At 28.2% G+C, this 19291-nt stretch overlaps 3 protein-coding genes across 3 annotated transcripts; 2 read left to right on the forward strand and 1 right to left on the reverse strand.

Annotated features, from left to right (window-relative positions):
* The first annotated feature begins 8434 nt into the window (after positions 1 to 8434).
* LOC109120489 (agamous-like MADS-box protein AGL103) lies at positions 8435 to 8827 on the forward strand. Its single transcript, XM_019214336.3, has one exon. It carries the CDS (start codon positions 8435 to 8437, stop codon positions 8825 to 8827), a length of 393 nt encoding a protein of 130 aa, XP_019069881.1.
* A 2547-nt stretch (positions 8828 to 11374) lies between these two features.
* LOC101266644 (LIM domain-containing protein WLIM1) lies at positions 11375 to 14817 on the forward strand. Its single transcript, NM_001320469.1, has 5 exons — positions 11375 to 11629; positions 13671 to 13767; positions 13871 to 13908; positions 14014 to 14100; positions 14302 to 14817. The coding sequence occupies exons 1-5, from the start codon at positions 11492 to 11494 to the stop codon at positions 14479 to 14481; spliced, it is 540 nt and encodes a 179-aa protein (NP_001307398.1). The 5' UTR covers positions 11375 to 11491; the 3' UTR covers positions 14482 to 14817.
* A 1811-nt stretch (positions 14818 to 16628) lies between these two features.
* On the reverse strand, positions 16629 to 17652 carry LOC101245768 (uncharacterized). Its single transcript, XM_004241504.4, has 3 exons — positions 17317 to 17652; positions 17107 to 17228; positions 16629 to 16992 (listed from the first exon to the last, which is right to left on the reverse strand). Exons 1-3 carry the CDS (start codon positions 17570 to 17572, stop codon positions 16903 to 16905), a joined length of 468 nt encoding a protein of 155 aa, XP_004241552.1. The 5' UTR covers positions 17573 to 17652; the 3' UTR covers positions 16629 to 16902.
* Between the last annotated feature and the right edge of the window lie 1639 nt (positions 17653 to 19291).

Consider the following 19291-nt stretch of genomic DNA (forward strand, 5'->3'; position numbering starts at 1 on the left):
AAATCAAAATGGACATGTAATTTTCCTAAAACAATTAAATCTATATCACAAGTTATTTTGTTATCTCCTTGGGGAGTTATAGGACAATCGATGTAATTTGGACCTACTCCAGGAAGTACTACTCTTTTAAACACATCTTGTCCTATCGTACAATAGATTACTGCTGGTTTTGAAGATGCATTTTCGATATCAACTATATATTCGATGGGATCTGAATTAACTGAACATAAGAAGATAAATAAAAAAACACGTTATAAATAATGGAAATGTCTTGAGTTTCTTTTTCATTTTTGATGTGCGTGTTTTTTTTTTTTTTGTGTTGATGAGACTCTAATTTATAATAATAATTGTTACAAAAATGTAGTTACTTCCCATATTCTATATAAAAATATAACTCATTGAATCTAGTCAAACAATTACAAGATGTAATTCTATTTACAGATTAAAGTCAAATCTCATTAATACAGAAAAAAAAAAGTAATTCTATTACAGAAAAAATAGTCAAAAAAAGATCATGCACTTTCACAAAAAATCTCTTCTTTTTTTAAAAAAATAAAAACAAACTTTTTCCGTACACTTGTTTCATGTATCAATATTGTTAAATGTGTACAAAACGTGTATTGCTATTGTATAGATAATTATATAGTGTATTGATATTGTATAAATGGTGTAAATGTGTAACAATATGAGATAAATAATATATAAAATAGTATTGAGACTATATACAATATCGATATGTATTTAAATATCACGCATGTTCACCTTAATAATAAATGAATAAACAAAAAACAGTAAAAAGACATAAATATTAATATTTTCCAAAAAAAATAAAATTAAATGAATAGAAAAGGAACTAAATAAAATTGATTTGTTTAATCAGTTTGGATCGATTTTATCCAAACTGTGAATATCGTCAATTATTTTATTATAATGTAATATATTTGTCTTTTTTCTTTTTGAATCGCTTTTGAAAGAATATTTCTTTCTTTTCTTTTTTTAATTTAATAACTCAGTAATTTAAAATTTTCATTGACATGTATCATATATAATAAAATTAAAATATTTTTTATTACTTTTAACATTATTTTTATTTTAAAATCACAACAATAAAAAAACCTTCTTTAATTTCTTAATAATAACTCTCTATATATATGGAACATTTGCAAACTAAATCACTTTAAAGATATAATAAAAAACACAATTCACAATGTTGTACATCTTTATATATGAAACTAGACTCATATTTACGAAATGTAGCACAAAAAAACACAATTCACAAAATACAACAGAATATCTTTCATAGAACATATATATAAATTTCACTAGGATTTAAATATTTCGCTCAAAGGCATAAAAAATTCATTCAATATTTTATGTATGAAGATAGAATAAAATCAATATAAAATATATATCTTGCTCAAAACTAAAAAATTTGCTCACATTTTGTGTATAAAAATTATTATGGAATATCTATATCTCTCTTGAGGCTTAGAATTTCGATCACAATTTTCTTATATGAAAAATGTATAGAATCATAGGAAATATGTGAAAAAATTGTATAATTTTTGTTAAATTTAATATAACTATAACACAAATGTAAAGGTTCTTTAGGATATAAATCGAGGTTAATCAGATCTTTTCTTCTCATCTTCTCTTCCCGTCGTTAATTCTCCTTCTTTTTGTCTTTGCTGATAATGAAATTTTATTAATAAATCTAAATTAAATTTGAATAAAATGTCATGATTTGTTGACCAAATTAAATTATTAATTAATAAAGTTGAATTAATGTACAAAAACTAAGTTATTGTCCTGTCGGAAAGGATAAAATCCTCTTTTTAAGTCTTAAACTCAGTAACCACAATTGAGTTTAATATATAATTAGATTACTTAAAATAATTAATTCTGTTTAATGTGTATTCATTTATAATCTTTTTTATATAATAATTCTCCCTCTATATATAAACTTAAATCCTTGACAGACTAATTCCTCATTATAGACAGCTAATATATATGCAAAAGTCTGCCTGCCCCCTGCTACCACTTATAATATCCAAAAATACATTTCTCCTTAATTTATTTTGATTTATTTATATTTTTTTATTTCATTAAAACAATTTTTTTCTAGTGTTTATGTTTTCACATGGTATTGAACCATAAGATTAAAAAAAATATGTTTGGTTTAAGATTTTATTTTTTAAACTACATGCCAAACAGAATGGACTTAAGATTAGGATTTGTATGTTAAAAGTTCTTCTTAAAAATGATAAAATTTTATATTCAGGTGACTCATTTAGTAACCACAATAGGCTGATTCTGATTATAGTGTTTTTTTATATTTTTGAAAAATATTACTTATTACTATATAGTTGAGTTTATCTATTTTTAGGATTTTGTCGGAATTATATGTGTTTGAGTGACTATAATTGCCACAAAAGATTAAGGCATAATACATAAATCTAGTCTTTAACTTAGCTTCAAATTACATTTATGTCCTTCAACTTTGGATGTGCACAAATAAATATGTAAACTTGTATAAAGTTGAACAAATAGACACACATGTCTTACATGTCATCGAACATGTTATTTTTTGTCCTACGTGATGTCATACGTGTATTGTGCCATGTAGGATTCATGTGTTTATTTATTTAAAAGTTGGATAGTTAAAGTGTCTGTTTGTGCATTATGAAAGTTGGAGGTCAAAGTTAAAATTTGAAGCCAAGTTTAGGGTCCAATATATGTATTATGCCAAAGATTAATATTGGATGTAGAGTTATTTATTTGTATTTTTGAAAAATTATCGATTTCGCGAGCAGAGTTGAGAAATATCAAATTAGTTAGTCAATTCAAATAGAAAAACTCAACTATATAGTACTCCCGTTGTCCCTATTTGGTTATCCACTTTAGAAGTGACACACATATTAAAACATCAATTATTATCATAGGTCAATTACAATTTTATCCTTAACTTAAAAGACTATGCAACTCCCCCATGTATAATAAATATATTTTCTGGTTCCAAAAAGCATGCATAACAACTTAGTAGTATTAGAAATTGTCTAGAATTAAGTAAGAGCATATTAGGAAGAAAAATTATTGTGCTTTCTTGATTTGTTAAAATAAACAAATAAATAAGGACAGATATAAATAAATAGGGACATTTTTTTCTTATGGAATATATAATTACATATTCCAGGGAAAGAACAATTGACAACTAGTTTCAGAAGTCATACACATTCCTTCATCTAGAATATCCCAAGTACAAAAACGTCCAATAGGATCACAACTATCCTTATCTCTATCAAAATTAAATAACTCAATATGAACATGTTTTGTTGATAAAACAACTAAATCTACATCACAAGTGAGTTTGTTATCTCCATTGGGAATTATAGGAATATCAATGTAATTTAGATCACTTCCAGGAAATAATTTACTTTGAAACACAACTTCTCCTCTCAAAAAACAATTGAGTACTGCTATATACGAAGCTCTATTTTCGATACCAGCTGTATATGTGAATTCTGAATTAACTGAACATGAGAAAATAAGTAGAAGACACGTTATAAATAATGAGGAAGTCATGAGGTCCTTTTTTTTTTCGATGTGTGTATTTTTTGTGTTAATGAAACTCTAATTTATAATAGTAATTTTTCTCATGTTATTTAAGATTCATTATTAGTATCTACAGAAGTTTAATTATTTCTAATCCACAAAAATATAAGTCACTGAATTTAGTCATAAAAATTTATTAAATTAGACAGCCAATAAACACTGGATAAATGCCCAAAATATAAAAAAAGGCAAATTTCATTAATATACAGAAAAATTTAATGTTTACAAAAGAAGTAGCCAATTTTCTATTCAGTTATTTTTAAATATGAGAATTTATTTTTATTTTATTTTCTTGTAGTTCGTTTGTTTTATGATTTTTCATTTGATTTTTGATATTTATATTAAAGTCTGACTAAATTTATACACATGTCGAAAAATTCATTCTAAAATATAAAGTGTTCCCTAACGATAATAATTTTATATTTCAGGAGATTTAAAACGGAGACTCCAATCTCATTATAATTATACTACAAAAACTACATTTTTTATGGTGACTCATATAATCCTTATCTCTATCAAAGATAAATAACTCAAAATGGATATGTTTTGTTGATAAAACAATTAAATCTACTGCCATTTTTTAAGCTTTATTTTCTATATCAACCGTATATAAGATGGGATTTGAACTAATTAAACTGAAAATAATAAACAAATAACACGTAATTTCTAATGGGAAAGTCATGAGTTTCTGTTTTTTCTTTTTTCATTTTTGATGTGTGTATCTTTTTTTTTTATTGATGGGACTCTAATTTATTGTAGTAATTATTATAAAAATTTAATTACTTCTCATCTTCTATATATAATTATAAAACAAAAAGAAAGTCATCGAATCTAGTCCAACAATTACAACAAGTAATTCTATTGACAGAAAAAGGCAAATTTCATTAATTAATATACACAAAAACAAAAAAGTTACAAAGAAAAAAGATCTATTTACACAAAAAATAGTCAAAAAGGATCATGCACTTTTACAAAAAAATAAGTGTTTTCTTTTAATTATTTAATTTAATTTATTTGTCTTATTTTTCTTTTTAATTAGTTTTTAAAAAAATATTTTTTTCTCTTTTTTCTTTTTGAATAACTGAGTAATTCAAATTTTTCGCACAACATATATAATAGCAATAAAATTAAACTACATTTTATTACATTAAACATTGTCTTTAATTTAAAATCATACAATAGAAAATCTTCTTTAATTTTTTAAATAATAACACAATATATATATACAGTAATATATAATATTTTTTTTATTGAATATATTGTAGTTTAATCAATTACTTATTCCACATAAAGAAAAGCTTGCAATCAGTTTTAGATCCCATACACACTCCTTCCTTTTGAATTTCCCAACTACAAAAATGTCCATCATCACAATTATTTCGATCTCTATCAAAGTTAAATAAATCAAAATGGACATGTAATGTTCCTAAAACAATTAAATCTATATCACAAGTTATTTTGTTATCTCCTTGGGGAATTATAGGAATATCAATGTAATTTGGACCAACTCCAGGAAGTACTACTCTTTTGAACACATCTTGTCTTATCGTACAATAGATTACTGCTGGTTTTGAAGATGCATGTTCGATATCAACAGTATATACGATGGGATCTGAATTAACTGAATATAAGAAAATAAGTAGAAAACACGTTATAAATAATGGGGAAGCCATGAGTTTCTTTTTCATTTTTGATGCGTGGATTTTTTTTTTGTCTTGATGGGACTCTAACTTATAGAAGTAATTGTTACAAAAATTTAATTACTTCTCATATTTTATTATATATAATAAAAATATAACTAGTCAAACGATTACAAAAAGTAATTATATTTACAGAAAAAAGTTAAATTTTATTTATATACAGAAAAACAAAAAAATTACCAAAAAAAAAGAGGAGTAATTCTATTACAGAAAAAAGAGTCAAAAAAGGATCATGCACTTTCAAAAAAAAAAATGGGGATTATGAACAAGTATCCTCTCAATCTATGTGCGAAATCTCAAGAGACACACTTATACTATACTAAGGTTCTATTATTCCCTTAAGTTATTTTACTAACAATTTTCTACCCCTTTTCGACCTACGTAATACTATCTTGTGGGCCCAACGCTGATTGATATTTTTTTTCAAGTTAGTGTCACGTAAGCCGAAAAGGACTAGAAAAATACTTATAAAATAAGTTCAAGGGGTAATAGGACCTTAGTATATTATAAATGTCTCTCTAGGATTTCGAGCATAGACTGAGAGGTACTTGTGCATTTTTCCAAAAAAAGTAAAATTCTTTTTTTTCCCATGTTCGTTATTATTTTAAAAAAAATAAAATTCTCTTCTTATTAAAAATAAAAACAAAAACAAACTTTTTCCATACATTTGTTTCATGTATCGATATTGTTATTGCTATTGTATAGATAATTATGTAGTGTATTGATATTGTAAAATGGTATAAACGTGTATTAATATGAGATAAATAATGTATAATCTAGTATCGAGATTGTATAAACAATTATGTAATGTATTTATTATATAGATATTTATTTGACTATCATGCATTTTCACCTTAATAAATAAATGAATAAACAAAAAATAGTAAAAAGACATAAATATTCTCTTTTTTAAAAAAATAAAATGAAATGATTATAAAAGGAAATAAACCAAAACAAATTCAAATAAAATCAATTTATTTAATCGATTTGGGTCGATTTTATCCAAATTGTGAACAACGTCAATTATTTTATTTTATTTTATTTTAATTCATTTTACTTGTCTTATTTTTCTTTTTGATCCGCTTCAAAAAGAATGTTTCTTTCTCTTCTTTTTTTAATAACTCAGTAATGATATACAACAAAAGTAAAATACATTTGCTACGTTTAACATTATCTTTAGTTTAAAATCACAATAAAAATATCTTCTTTAATTTCTTAATTACAACTCTCTCTCTATATATATATATGGAACATTTGCAAACTAATAATTTTAAAGAAAAAATGAGACTGAGAGAATACAATTATTGGTATATACTTATAAGTTATATATATAAGATTTATACATAGGATTGGATTCGATTAATGTAGTTGACCTAGTTCAATTGGATTTGTGTATTCACACCTAAATTTGACTAACTTATTAGTGATCCATAAATCTATATAGAGTATAGATCATATAATTAAATTTTATCTTTTGACCATGCTGGATTATTAAACGCTATTAATTGATTTATTCATTTATTTTTTTAATGCGAGCTTGTTATTTTATTTTATTTTATTTAATTGCATCAATGTGTGTTCTTTGACTTAGTAGAGAACAAGTAGGTGCTACTCTTGGATATTATTCATCTCATGACTAAGGTAACATATTATGTAGTTTTTTTTTTTTCATTCAGAGTTCGATATAATATATTAGAGTTTAATTAAATTTAAATATATGTTAAAAAATCCATTTTAGAAAATAAAACGCTCCTTTATATCAATGGTGACTATGCTACAAAGAGAGACCTTCAAACTCATTCTTTGTGATGACTCATTAAATAGCCACAAGAGTAAAGTTTACAAAGAAGTAGCCAATTTTCTTCGGAAACATGCATGAAAATAATATATTAATAAAATATTTATCATTTATAGCAATATCATTTTTTTATTTAATTATTTTTAATACATTTATAATAAGGTTTTAATACATATTACAAAAAACAATTCATTATTCACAGTTTTATTGATGATTAATACATTTATCACACATTTTAATACACTTATAATATAATGTATCAATTTTTTTACCAAACGAGCATAATATATTTTTGAAAATAGTTTTATTACATATTTATCGAATACTTAATTAACTTGTAATAAACATTGCATATTTAACATGGTATTGCTATAAATAATAATAAATAAAAAATATCACTAAATCAGTAATTATTAATTAAAAGGTTTTAATTCAAAGTAATTTTTCCATTTTCTATTTACACAAATTGCTAAAAAGGGTCATAGGCTCAACGGAGCTTAAATCGGCCCAAGACCATTAGGTCATTTTTGATTATTTTTTTTTCGTCAGTTATTTATTATTATTTTTTTAAAAAATACTTATTTTGTTATTGTTTTCCATAAAAACCTTTTTCTTAAATTTAAAATTCCATGCAGCTATCAACCCGGTTAGAAAAAACTTACCTTTTTATTGTTTTGTCAATATTTCAGTAATTTGATTAAATATCAAACTTTAACCAAATCAACTTTTCTTTTACTTTTTATTTCAAAGGAATGTGCAAGAAAATATAAAAAAGGTAAATCTATACATAATTAAAGAAAAAAACTACTAATATTTTCAGAAGATTGTCTTACCAAATCTAAAAAAGGACTATCATTTAATATTGTATACCATATTTCAAATTAATTCGATTTATTAAGTTAGTATTTGAATATTTTACTTTGATAAATTCAAGAAAAAATCGCATTCCACTAAACATGACGTGGACTATATAATCTTAATTTTCCATAAACTTGAGAAGTTACAATTACTATTTTTCTATATTATATTTATTTTCCGAATTAGAGACACTTACCTACCAAAAATTTTACAAGTTTTTTTTACTTGCTATTCAAATTAGGAATACTAATTATAATTTTAAAAAGGTCAGTAAATAAATCAGGATTAGGATTCTAATTAGTTTAGGATTTCTTAGTAGTTTAGAATTCTTTACTAGTTTAGAATCTATTATTTATGGCATTTCCTTAATTAGGATTTATTAAAGTCCTAATTTACTTTGATTATTAGTATTATAAATAGGGAGTACAAAAATTTACCCCGAAGGCATAAAATTTCCGATCCAGTTATGGCAGAGGAAGATGAAATCAAGAGGAGAACGAACAATCCCAAGTCTTATCAAGTGAGGAAAGAATGCATAAAAAGGAAATCGATGGAGCTTGCGACTCTCTGCGATATCAAGGTTTGTACGGTTATTACTGGTCCTAATGGGGAACTGCAAACTTGGCCTGACGATTTCGATGCCTGTAAGCAAGTTCTCGATCTCTACTCTCAAAATTTGAAACCCGAAAAGAAGTACAAGGAATCATCGACACCAGAGCCAGAGCCAGAGCCAGAACCAGAACGAGGCGAAGAACAAGGAGAGAAAGATCTCCTGACGCTAGTTGAATCAACGCTTGCTGCTGTCAATAGGAGAATTTGTATATTGGAGAATAAGGGGAAAAGAAAGAGAATCGAGTGATTTATTCGTATGAGTGTTTTTTTTGGGGGGTGTATTATCAAAATGTTTCAACGATTGAAATTGTGTGTGTGTTTTTTAATTAAACAATTAAATTAGTGAGTATGTTATCTCCTTTGGGAATAATGAAAATATCGATGTAATTTGGATCACTTTCGGGAATTAATTTACTTTGGAAAACATTTTGATGATTTGTGAACTATACCTTCGAGTCCTATCATTTGTAGGACTAGACGCATTTCAACCTGCTTTCTTGAAATTTAGCTTTGAACGAAAACATGTTATAAATAATTTGGGAAGTCATGACACATAGAGGTATTTGTTTCTTTTTTGGTGTGTATTTTTGTGTTGTTGTAAGTCTAATTTGTAGTACTAATTATTCTCACGTTGCTTTAGATTTATCTAATAAGATTTACAAAAAAGTTCAATTACTTCACATCTATAATAAAAATATGAGTCATCAAATCTAGTCCAAGAATTAACAAATTGGAGGTCAATAACACCGATAAAAAACAAAATATGAAAGGACAAATTTCATTAATTATATATATATATATAAAAAAAAATTACAAAAGAAGTAGCCAGTTTTCTATTTACCGAAAAATAGCTAAAAAGGGTCATGGGCTTAACGGAGCTTAAATCGGCCCAAGACATTTTCTTTTTCGGAAAAACACAGAGATCCCATTTTTAAGTTCTGTTATTATCACGATCCCCTATTAGTTTTACAAATTTTCAAATTTTCTTATTTTTGCGCATCAGATTAATGTATCAGCACAGATTAATGCATCTCGCACATTAGATTAGTGTATCATGTAAAAAAATGTACATCTGATTAGTGTATCATGTATAAAATATAATGTATCTTACTAAACAATTAATGTATCTCGCGTATCAGATTAATGTATGAGCGCTTATATTATTGTATCAGTTTGAGAAATTTCTGTAATTATAAACTTATAAGGGATGAGTGGTAATTTTGCCTTAAAAGTATGTGGTTTCTGTCCTTTACCCTCTTTTGTTTGCAGCATTAGTTAATTACATTTTTTTTGAAAAAAAAAAACTTATTTTTTCATTGTTTTCCACAAAAACTTTTCAAAAAAAATTAAAATTCCGTGCAACTATCATATTGTATAAATGTACAGAAACCCGTATTGAGATTGTATACATAAGTTAGGTAATGTATCGGTATTTGTATAAATAGTGTCTAAGTGTGTGTTATATATATATATATTATGATAAATCTTATATGATGCCTATTTATTAGAATAAAGTCACAAACAAATTTGTATCAATTGTCCTTATCAGCAACAATAACATTTTTGTTCTTATTTTAAAAAAATAAGAACAAAAATATACAAGTATTTCAGGTTAATAATATATGCACAAGTCAAAAAGACCCAACAATGATTTTGTAGAAGAAACTTATTAATCCTACTATTTAATCTACAAATAATAGGTAGAAACTATGTAATTTTTGTACATTCAATATATATCTCTACATCCAATGTATCTCTCTATACATTGAAAATATCTAATATGGCATCCTTATTTATATATTTCATCTATATTCCATTTTAAAAAAGAATGATCTCCTTTTCTTTTTAATCTGGTTAAAAAAGAATGATATCTTTCTTTTTTTTATAACATTTAAATTTCAACTTTCCATGTGACATGTTTAAGGCTACAAAATCAAAGGGCAATTTTATACATTTAATCTAACTTGAACTTAGAACCACAAGATACAAAGTTTTCTTTATACTCTTAAACTTCGTGCCAAATTAAACCAGGTTAATCTTTGTGAAACATTACTAATAACCAACGTAAATTAGGACTAGAACCTATAAAACTAACAAATTCTAATTAAATTAAATAAGAAAATACTATAATGAATAAAGTCTAAACTAGTACGGAATTCTAAACTACTAAGGAATTGAAAACTATTTACGAATCTCAATCTTGATTTATTTCCTACCCTATTTAAATTATAATTAGTATTCTTAATTTGAACAGTAAATAATTCTAAACGGGCAAGTTTGACTCGTTTATTTATTTTTTAAAAGTTTTAATAAAAATAGATATTTAAAACTCAAAATCTAAAATATGTCACGTTAATTGAAAGATATGTAAAAAAAATTAAATTATTATCCAGACGAACACGACAAAAATTCTCTTATGTATTATGCTATGTCTCGAAGGCATCAATAACCATAACCGAGTTAAACATATAATCAGATTACTTCAAAATAAGTAAAACTTTAAATAATCATGTTTAATGTAACTTAATCCATGTGACAGAATAATCCTTCATTATGGACAGCTAATTTTTATCAAAACCCTGCCTGGCCCCTTACTACCACTAGTAATATCCAAAATCATATTTCCCCTTAATTTGTTTCAATTTATTTAGTTCATTTAATAAAATATATGTTTTCTATATTTTTAATTTAAATTATAAAATCTAATTAAATTATTAGTAAAAAAAAAAAAAAGAATCTGAACTTTTTGATTAGACATAAAGTATAATTCAAAATTCAAACGACATAATGTAAAGGTAATATAAAGTACTCAAATTTGAAGGACTCTTGTGAGTAGAGAGAGAGAGAGAGAATAAAAGGTATCTTTTTTGTTTTGTTTGTTCATTGAATTGAGTGGAGATCTGCAGAGGAAATGGCAAGTTTTGGAGGGACAACTCAGAAGTGTAAGGCTTGTGAAAAAACTGTTTACTTGGTGGATCAGCTTACTGCTGACAATAAGGTTTATCATAAAGCTTGTTTCAGATGCCACCATTGTAAGGGTACACTCAAGGTGAGTACACATTAAAAGTCTGATCTTTTTCTTGTTAAATGTGGTTTTGTGCTTTTATCTTGCTTGATGTTATATGTGGTGTACATTCATATGTGAAATCAATGTTATTTCCTACTGTTAGATAGAATTGTAATGTTGTAATTGGTCTCAAGAGAGGAGGGCAAGAAGAGGGTAGGGTTTATGTTGAATAGTGAAAAAGGGAGGGGTGGTGTTCTTTTATGGATTTGGACAATTCTCAACTTCGTGAGCTAGTTTATTGAGTTGAGTTAGATTCAAGATTCGTACCAATTATTGTGTATGATGTTGGGTTCCCATTTTGAGTTGCCCACATACTAGACGTCTAGCCGTGGGCGTGGGCGTGGGGTGTTTAAGATTCCCACAAGGGGATGGGTGGTCTCTTATATGGACTTGCGCAATCCTCTCCTTGTGAACTGGCTTTTGAGGGTTGAGTTAGGTCCAAGATCCATTTTTTTAAATAGTTTTAGTATTTGAATCTGCAACCAGAAGTTGCAAGCTTGCAACTTTGATGTCTTACTGTGCTTTGTTAGAAATGAATGATTGGGTTTGGTTGGGGGATCCATGATGCTCTTCTGTTTATCCCAAAAGAACAGAGATTTTCGACTAATAGATGCTTTCTCTGTTAGGTTATGTTTGTCAGATTGTTTTGATATGCCTCTTTCAAAGGTTTGAGTTTTGGATACTTATGTAAGCTTTCTGCAATTGTTAGTGAAGAGTAATTGTTTGATAGTATTAAGGTTAACCGTGATTTACCTCTTTCAAAGGTTTGAGTTTTAGATACTTATTTAAGCTTTCAGCAATTGTTAGTGAAGAGTGATTGCTTGATAGTGTTAAGGTTAACCGATGTGATGTTAACTTGATGAAAAATGAGACATCTATCAGGGGAATCTCTGGACTCCCTTTACTGAGTAAAATTTTGACCAAAATTGGTCTGTGAAATGTAATTACATGGACTCTAGGGAACTATGGCTTTAAGATTCACATATAAACATTCAAATGAGATTTGGTAGAAGTTTACATTATTTATTTAAAGAAGCTGTTTTTCATGACCAAGAATCGTCTGAGGCTAGTCTTTAGGACCAACTGCAACTCTCGAAACTCAGGGTTGATGGGCCTTCCCCTCTTAAATATTAGGCTTAGTTCGCATGACACAGGGCTCAAACTTGTGGCCTGAGTTTTAAGTCCTTCAACCTTTGTCACTTGAACTTGGTAGCCATATAGAGGAAAAAGTTGTTTCTTCTTTGAAATGTCTCACGTCAGTTAATATCATTTCAATAGCCAACTAGTTGTGTTTGTGTTCCCATCTTCACCTTTATGCCGACCAATTTTGACTAGTTAACTTGAGAATCCTGGTTTATTAATTGACACTTAACATTATTGCCCATTCAAATATGCTTAATACTAAGTAAGTGAAACCGGCTGGTGGTTTCTTGGTCATGACTAGCTAGGGCTAAAGTTCCAAATTACATATAGGAATTAAACAAGAATACTCTATTGGGTGAAGAATACATGAGCTCTGTTCCTCTTTTTCTTCTTTTAGGAATGAAATATGCAAGAATGACATTTAAAGAGGCACAAGAAGACATACCATCAAAATTAATCATTTATGTGAAAATTTTGCCTTTAGTCTTTACCTGAGAAGTTAAGCAGAGTATTTGCAACTGCATCCTGCTGTACTAACTTTATCGATTGTGAAACTTGACTCCATCTATCAGTAATTGTGCTACTGTAATTGTTGTTCAACTCTGATTTGCGGAGGCCATGAGACTTTTTATTCGTCCAACTTTGTTAGCATGGAATCTGGCATAGAAGTGCTATACAATTAGTTATACAGATGAAGATGTTTTGCTCCATCAACCAAAAGTACAAAATCTAGTGTAAACTTCTCAGACGGTCACAGTACTTGGAGTATATCTCCATTTTCTCCTTCATATGTTTAGCATCTCGTTAGCACCTTTTTTTCATGTGGTTAATTATAAGATGTCTTAATCTTATTTTCCTTGTCATTTTTAATGTTTTTTAGCTGAGTAATTATAACTCCTTCGAAGGAGTTTTGTACTGCCGACCTCACTTTGATCAGCTATTCAAAATGACAGGAAGTCTGGATAAGAGTTTCGAAGGTAGTTACGATAGAGTTGACATGATGATTTTTCTTCTATTTCATTTTTCATCGCTACTCCTTCTAAAGCTAGTTTCTTCTTGTTTGTTATTTCTCTTTTCTAGGGGCTCCGAAAACTGTCAGGGAACGTTCCGCGGATCAGGTATTATTTGAACACACTTCCTCTAGCACTTTTACAACATACATTTTTGTCCATTTCAGTTTGCCTGCTGATCTTATAATTGATTGCCTCGTATTTATCTCCCAGGGATCAAACAGTAAGGTTTCAAGTTTGTTTGGCGGAACTCAAGATAAATGTGTTGCTTGCAAGAAAACTGTCTATCCACTAGAAAAGGTATTGACAATTTCTTTTGTTGTCCCAATGTGCAGACTAGAGCAGAACAGGTTATTTCAAACTACTTTAGTGCAAATTTGAAAAGCTGAGCTCTCTTTAGGAATCCATGGATTAGTGCCTGTGCCTCTAACTCGGCATATCTGAAATGTTATTTTCTTCTTAGATCAAGCTTACAGATTAATGTCACTACTGCTTTTGTAGGTAGCAGTGGATGGCACTTCGTACCACAGGCCTTGTTTCAAATGCAGCCATGGAGGCTGTGTGATCAGTCCATCAAACTATGTAGCTCATGAGCATAGATTGTACTGTAGGCACCATCACACTCAACTTTTCAAGGAGAGAGGCAACTTCAGCCAAATGGAAGACCATGAGAAAAACTAAAGGGATGACTGAGAGCACAATATCACGAGCCTAGCCGTGAACATTTTCATCTCAGTTTGAGTTTAAAACATAAAGGGTAATCGACTTTCAGTCGGGAGCTGAACCAAATTGTTGTTCTGGTTCATACATACAATTCAAGACTTATTACATATATCTATTATATGACATCTTCATGAGAGTCAAGAGAAGAGTTTCCTTCATTTTGTGTTTATATGCCTATGGTTTTGTGCTTTAATGCCACCATTGACCAATACAATCTTTTTTTTCTCTACCAAACACACTGCAATTGCTGTTATGCTTGTTCTGAAAATTCTCATGGATTTTTATGATGAGTGAGTTTACTTCCCCTAGTTGATAACTAAATTTGGTTCTTATGTTGGTCGGAGATGGTAGGATCCCGAAAGAGTAGTTAATGTGCACACAAATTGGTCTATAAATCCTGTGTATATAAAGATGTGGTCTCGATCAATGAAGTGAGTGAAAATTATGAGAGACTAGAATTCAAATTTCAACTAAAAACTCAAAATTAGGTAATATTACTCATCTCGCACAAAGTTGATAAATTATAGTATAATAGTCATTTTTTATCGGCGGACCAGTTCATCACCGGACAGAGGAAGGATAACCCCTACTTTTTCCAGTGCAACAAAGATGGGTGAAATGATTGCTTGAAGTGAAAATTGGACAAGGCATTATTACTAGCAAATTACCTTTACTCAATTGTGTCACCATATTCATTATAATCAGTCACAAAGAATGTTTTTTTTTTTATATATATATATTTATATCCAGCTAAAGAAAATATTGTTCTTTCCAGCTTCCAGCAGCCCTATTGTGTTAATAATTATATTCTACATAAAAAATACTGAGTCCAGATGAATCTATTAAATTATTGATGTTTGAAATGAGTATGACCATTAAATTATTGGTGTTCTAGTTATCAAAAGAAAGAATCAGACACAAGAGATGCAGGACACCAACTCCAACAATCTGATTGGCCAATGTAGGAATGATTAGATAGGATTTTGATGAAGTATTGTGTTTGTTTGTGATGAATACATTGTCTAGATCTTAGTGAGGCCCCATTCTTATTGGCAAATCAAAAGCATTATGAAGAGGTTCCCCATACATGTTATAAAAACTTCGCAAGTTCATATAAGGAGACTATTCATTCTTTTTTCATTTGTTGTAGATCTCTTCAACACTCTATTTCACGTTTAAGATCCGATATTTGATTTGAGCAAATTCGAACATTAGTACAAAATAATTTATAATTGGGATGGATTTTATTCTAATAATAGGTAAAGAAAATGAATTTGAGTCTAAACTCAATTTTAAAAACTAGCGAGATTTTATGAAATTCTTAGAAATATATCTTATTCAGACAGTAATGCACGCATGCATATGATTCTTTTTGCCTCCAATTGGTATCTGTTTGTTCCCTTTTGAAGTTCCTTTTTAGCTTTTTATTTTTTTAGTGACTCGCACTTATAACTTTTAAATTAGAAGCGAGGGATATTTATCATATTCGACTAACTTCTTCTTGTCCTCTTTTAGCCTTTAATTTGTTGTATTCTTTCACCTACTCTCAAATTATTCTTTCTTTTGATCAGTTGCTATTAGGTTTAGTCTCTTTCTCTTTATATATGGGTGCTCGACAATGTTAGAAAAATATGTATGTTTTTAGGCCTTCAAATTTAAGGGTTCTCATTTTTAATAATAATTAGTTATAAGTTATTATTTTTTAATAAATATTGAATACTATTTGTAGAAAAAGTAAAAAAAATTCATGAAAAATGAAGGAATTATTAAAAGAAATTTAACATATTTGAAATTCTATATCTTATGAAAAATAATTTAAAATAAAAATGATTATATTATCAATTGAAAACTAAAAGAAATTTGATTTTTATTTTAGATCATTAATACGCTAGAGCCTCCGATTTCTCTACATTGTCTTTCACATTTTTGCTGCCTTGACGGAATGATGCCAACATTTTAATTTTATGAATTCTAAATCTCAAATTAATATTACAATAATAATTAATAGATTTCTCTTTTAACACCTATAGAATTGAGAAAAAAATTATTACGTTCACGCGAATCGATAATGCATCCAACAACAAACTCAAAATTATGGTGGAGAATTGTTACTCAAATAAATGTTCTAAAGTCCATTAGATTTATCAAATTCATAGTAGTACTTCAAGTACACAAACTTTGGTGCATACCACAAAGCCTACATGCTACAATAATTCCAATTGAACAAATGATTCAAAAATTAAAATGTGAGAAATCTCTTCCCTTTTTTTTTTCTTTTCTCTTTTGCTATACATGTGATAAAAAAAAAAGACGCGAAGGATATCTCGTGAAACTGATCGAGAATTGGTTTAATTAATGAAATAATAGAATCATCCCAAATCAGCAAGCAGCTTCTGATATGCTCTGTAATGAAGGATGCCATGCTCTGCATCTTGCACCTGTTGAGTTTCTATGTTTTTCCTGTTTAACCTGAAGAAAGAAAAAAAATCACTTCCTAAATTTATAACAAAATTAAAAAAAAATTAAACTAACCAACAATTTTTTTAAATTTTTAGAATTAAAATGAAAGATTAAAAAATTCACCTGTTTAGAATTCTCCAGAACAGATCCAGGATTCCAATTTGATTTTTGTGTCAATTTTTCACATGAATATTCTAACTGCTTCAGCTTCGCATACTTCTTCGCACACAATCCTTTCATTACCTCTGCATAAACAAAGGGATTATAATTAAATCATTTAGTCGATCAATCAAATCAACAGAGCTACTAAGATTTTTTCGAGAAGTAACAAACCTTGAGCAGTAACTAGTCTGTAAATCTGACCAAGAACAAGTGAATCATTAGGTTTGAGAAGCTTTATTCGCCTAACTCGTACCGGCGTTTTATTGTTGGTGGCGGTGGTGGTGGTGGTGAGAAGAAGAGAAACATAATGACCGGAATTGATTTTCATGATTTGGTGAGCAGTGACTGATGAATAGAGCTTTTCAACTTTGCCATTTGGATGCTGCAATAGCAAAGCTGCATTATCAATTGCTTGGCAATTCCCCATCTCTCTGAGTTATGTTGTTTGCTCTATTTCTTCTCTGTAAAAGTATTGGGGGAAAAATAAACTTTGCTGCTGAAAAATGAGCAAGACTATGACCTTTATATAACTGTCAAATTGTCAACTGGGGTCAAGAGAACCAGCATCCTCTCTCGCGTGGAATAGTAAGTACTCTTTCATTCTTAATTAAAGTTTTTCGTTTGAGTCTTTTTGAATATGAAATTGTCTTTGTTAGAGAGTGATTTACTTCTAATATAAAACTAATATGAAATTATCTTTGTTAGAGAGTGATTTACTTCTAATATAAAACTACTCGGCGTGAATCCAAATTTAATTAAACTCCAATATGGATACAGAGTGAGAATCCTAACATAGTTAGACTCCAATATAAATATCGAATACAAAGAATAGAAAATCAAAAAGAAAAGGGATAACAGTCTTTGGTCTAATTTGTTGTTGTGATATTACACTTTTATAAGGACGTATTACCTCCCTGGACTATTTAATATTGTATTTTAAACATATTTTTACCACTGAATATTTTAAAGGTATATATATGTCTCACGCGGACACATTACTATTCATAATTTTACATTATTATTTATTTCCACATGAGCAAATATATATATTTGAAATACACTATTGAATAGTTCAAGAAGGTAATAGATGATAGTATTGCAACAGCAAATTCGATCAAAATTAAGATATTTTTCAAACCCTTATCCTAAAAAAAAAAAAGTAAGCTAGGAGAAGGGAAAATGAGCAAGAGGATACAAAGGTGAAATCGAATCTTTTATCTTATTAATAATGTAAAAAAGTTCAGATAATCAACATATTATCCGTTCGTTTTCAAAGGTGAGGGCTATGGTGTGATTTGATACTAGAAATTTCACAAAAAAAATTAAAATTTAATATATATATTTATACAAAGTTAAAAACCATTGATCTGTTTATATACTGTAAAAAAATTCAAAAAAAAGGATAATATCAAGTAATTCATTGACATATACCTCTCTATTGATAAAAAAAAAAAGAAAAAGTTATATACTAGATATGCTTGTGTAAGACGGTATAATTTCAATAAAATAATTAAGATACGCATAAACTGAGATGTCCGACTCGAATGGATAGGGTGTTAGGGATGATGTTATGGCATGGTTGAACAATGGAAGGCGTGAAAACAAGACATGATTTACACCAGCATGGCACAGATCTCACTCTCCAAAACAAATCATCATACAAAAAAATATTCTCTTTTTGCTGCTTTTTTCTTTCTCTAGATACATCTTGGACAGTGCAAAATTGGAACAATTCTGTTTTTGCTGTATCTAACTTTATCCAACATACTCTGATATTCCACTGAGCTAATTCACATTGTTGTTTCCCTTCAATGTTACAAAAAAAACCCATAACAATATACTTGTCTTCTTTCTGTCTGTTGCATGCGCATTTTTTTTAAACCATGCATATTCTTCTTTTTAACTAAAGTGCTTCGAATTCATGTTTTACCTATATATTTCTATTTTTGTTATTGGTGATCAGTCAATTACGATATTAGTTCTCGGTTGATACTAAAATGCTTTACTAGTGTTTATGTTGAGATAATGATGTAGTTTCTAATATTATGTGTTTGTTTTGTTGATATGATTAATGTTTTTTTAATTTTGATCACGTAGATATTAGTATGAATCCGAGTACATTTAGCTAGAATTGAATATCATTAGA

This window comes from Solanum lycopersicum, chromosome 6 (assembly GCF_036512215.1).
Source record: "Solanum lycopersicum chromosome 6, SLM_r2.1".
NCBI lineage: Eukaryota > Viridiplantae > Streptophyta > Magnoliopsida > Solanales > Solanaceae > Solanum > Solanum lycopersicum.

Coding starts and splice junctions, on each gene's coding strand:
- LOC109120489 (XM_019214336.3), top strand. CDS start 8,435: ATGGCAGAGGAAGATGAAATCAAGAGGAGAACGAACAATCCCAAGTCT.
- LOC101266644 (NM_001320469.1), top strand. CDS start 11,492: ATGGCAAGTTTTGGAGGGACAACTCAGAAGTGTAAGGCTTGTGAAAAA. Junction 11,630..13,670: donor ATTGTAAGGGTACACTCAAG/GTGAGTACACAT, acceptor AATGTTTTTTAG/CTGAGTAATTATAACTCCTT. Junction 13,909..14,013: donor GGGAACGTTCCGCGGATCAG/GTATTATTTGAA, acceptor TTTATCTCCCAG/GGATCAAACAGTAAGGTTTC.
- LOC101245768 (XM_004241504.4), bottom strand. CDS start 17,572: ATGGGGAATTGCCAAGCAATTGATAATGCAGCTTTGCTATTGCAGCAT. Junction 17,229..17,316: donor CAGACTAGTTACTGCTCAAG/GTTTGTTACTTC, acceptor TTGTTTATGCAG/AGGTAATGAAAGGATTGTGT. Junction 16,993..17,106: donor TTCTGGAGAATTCTAAACAG/GTGAATTTTTTA, acceptor TTCTTTCTTCAG/GTTAAACAGGAAAAACATAG.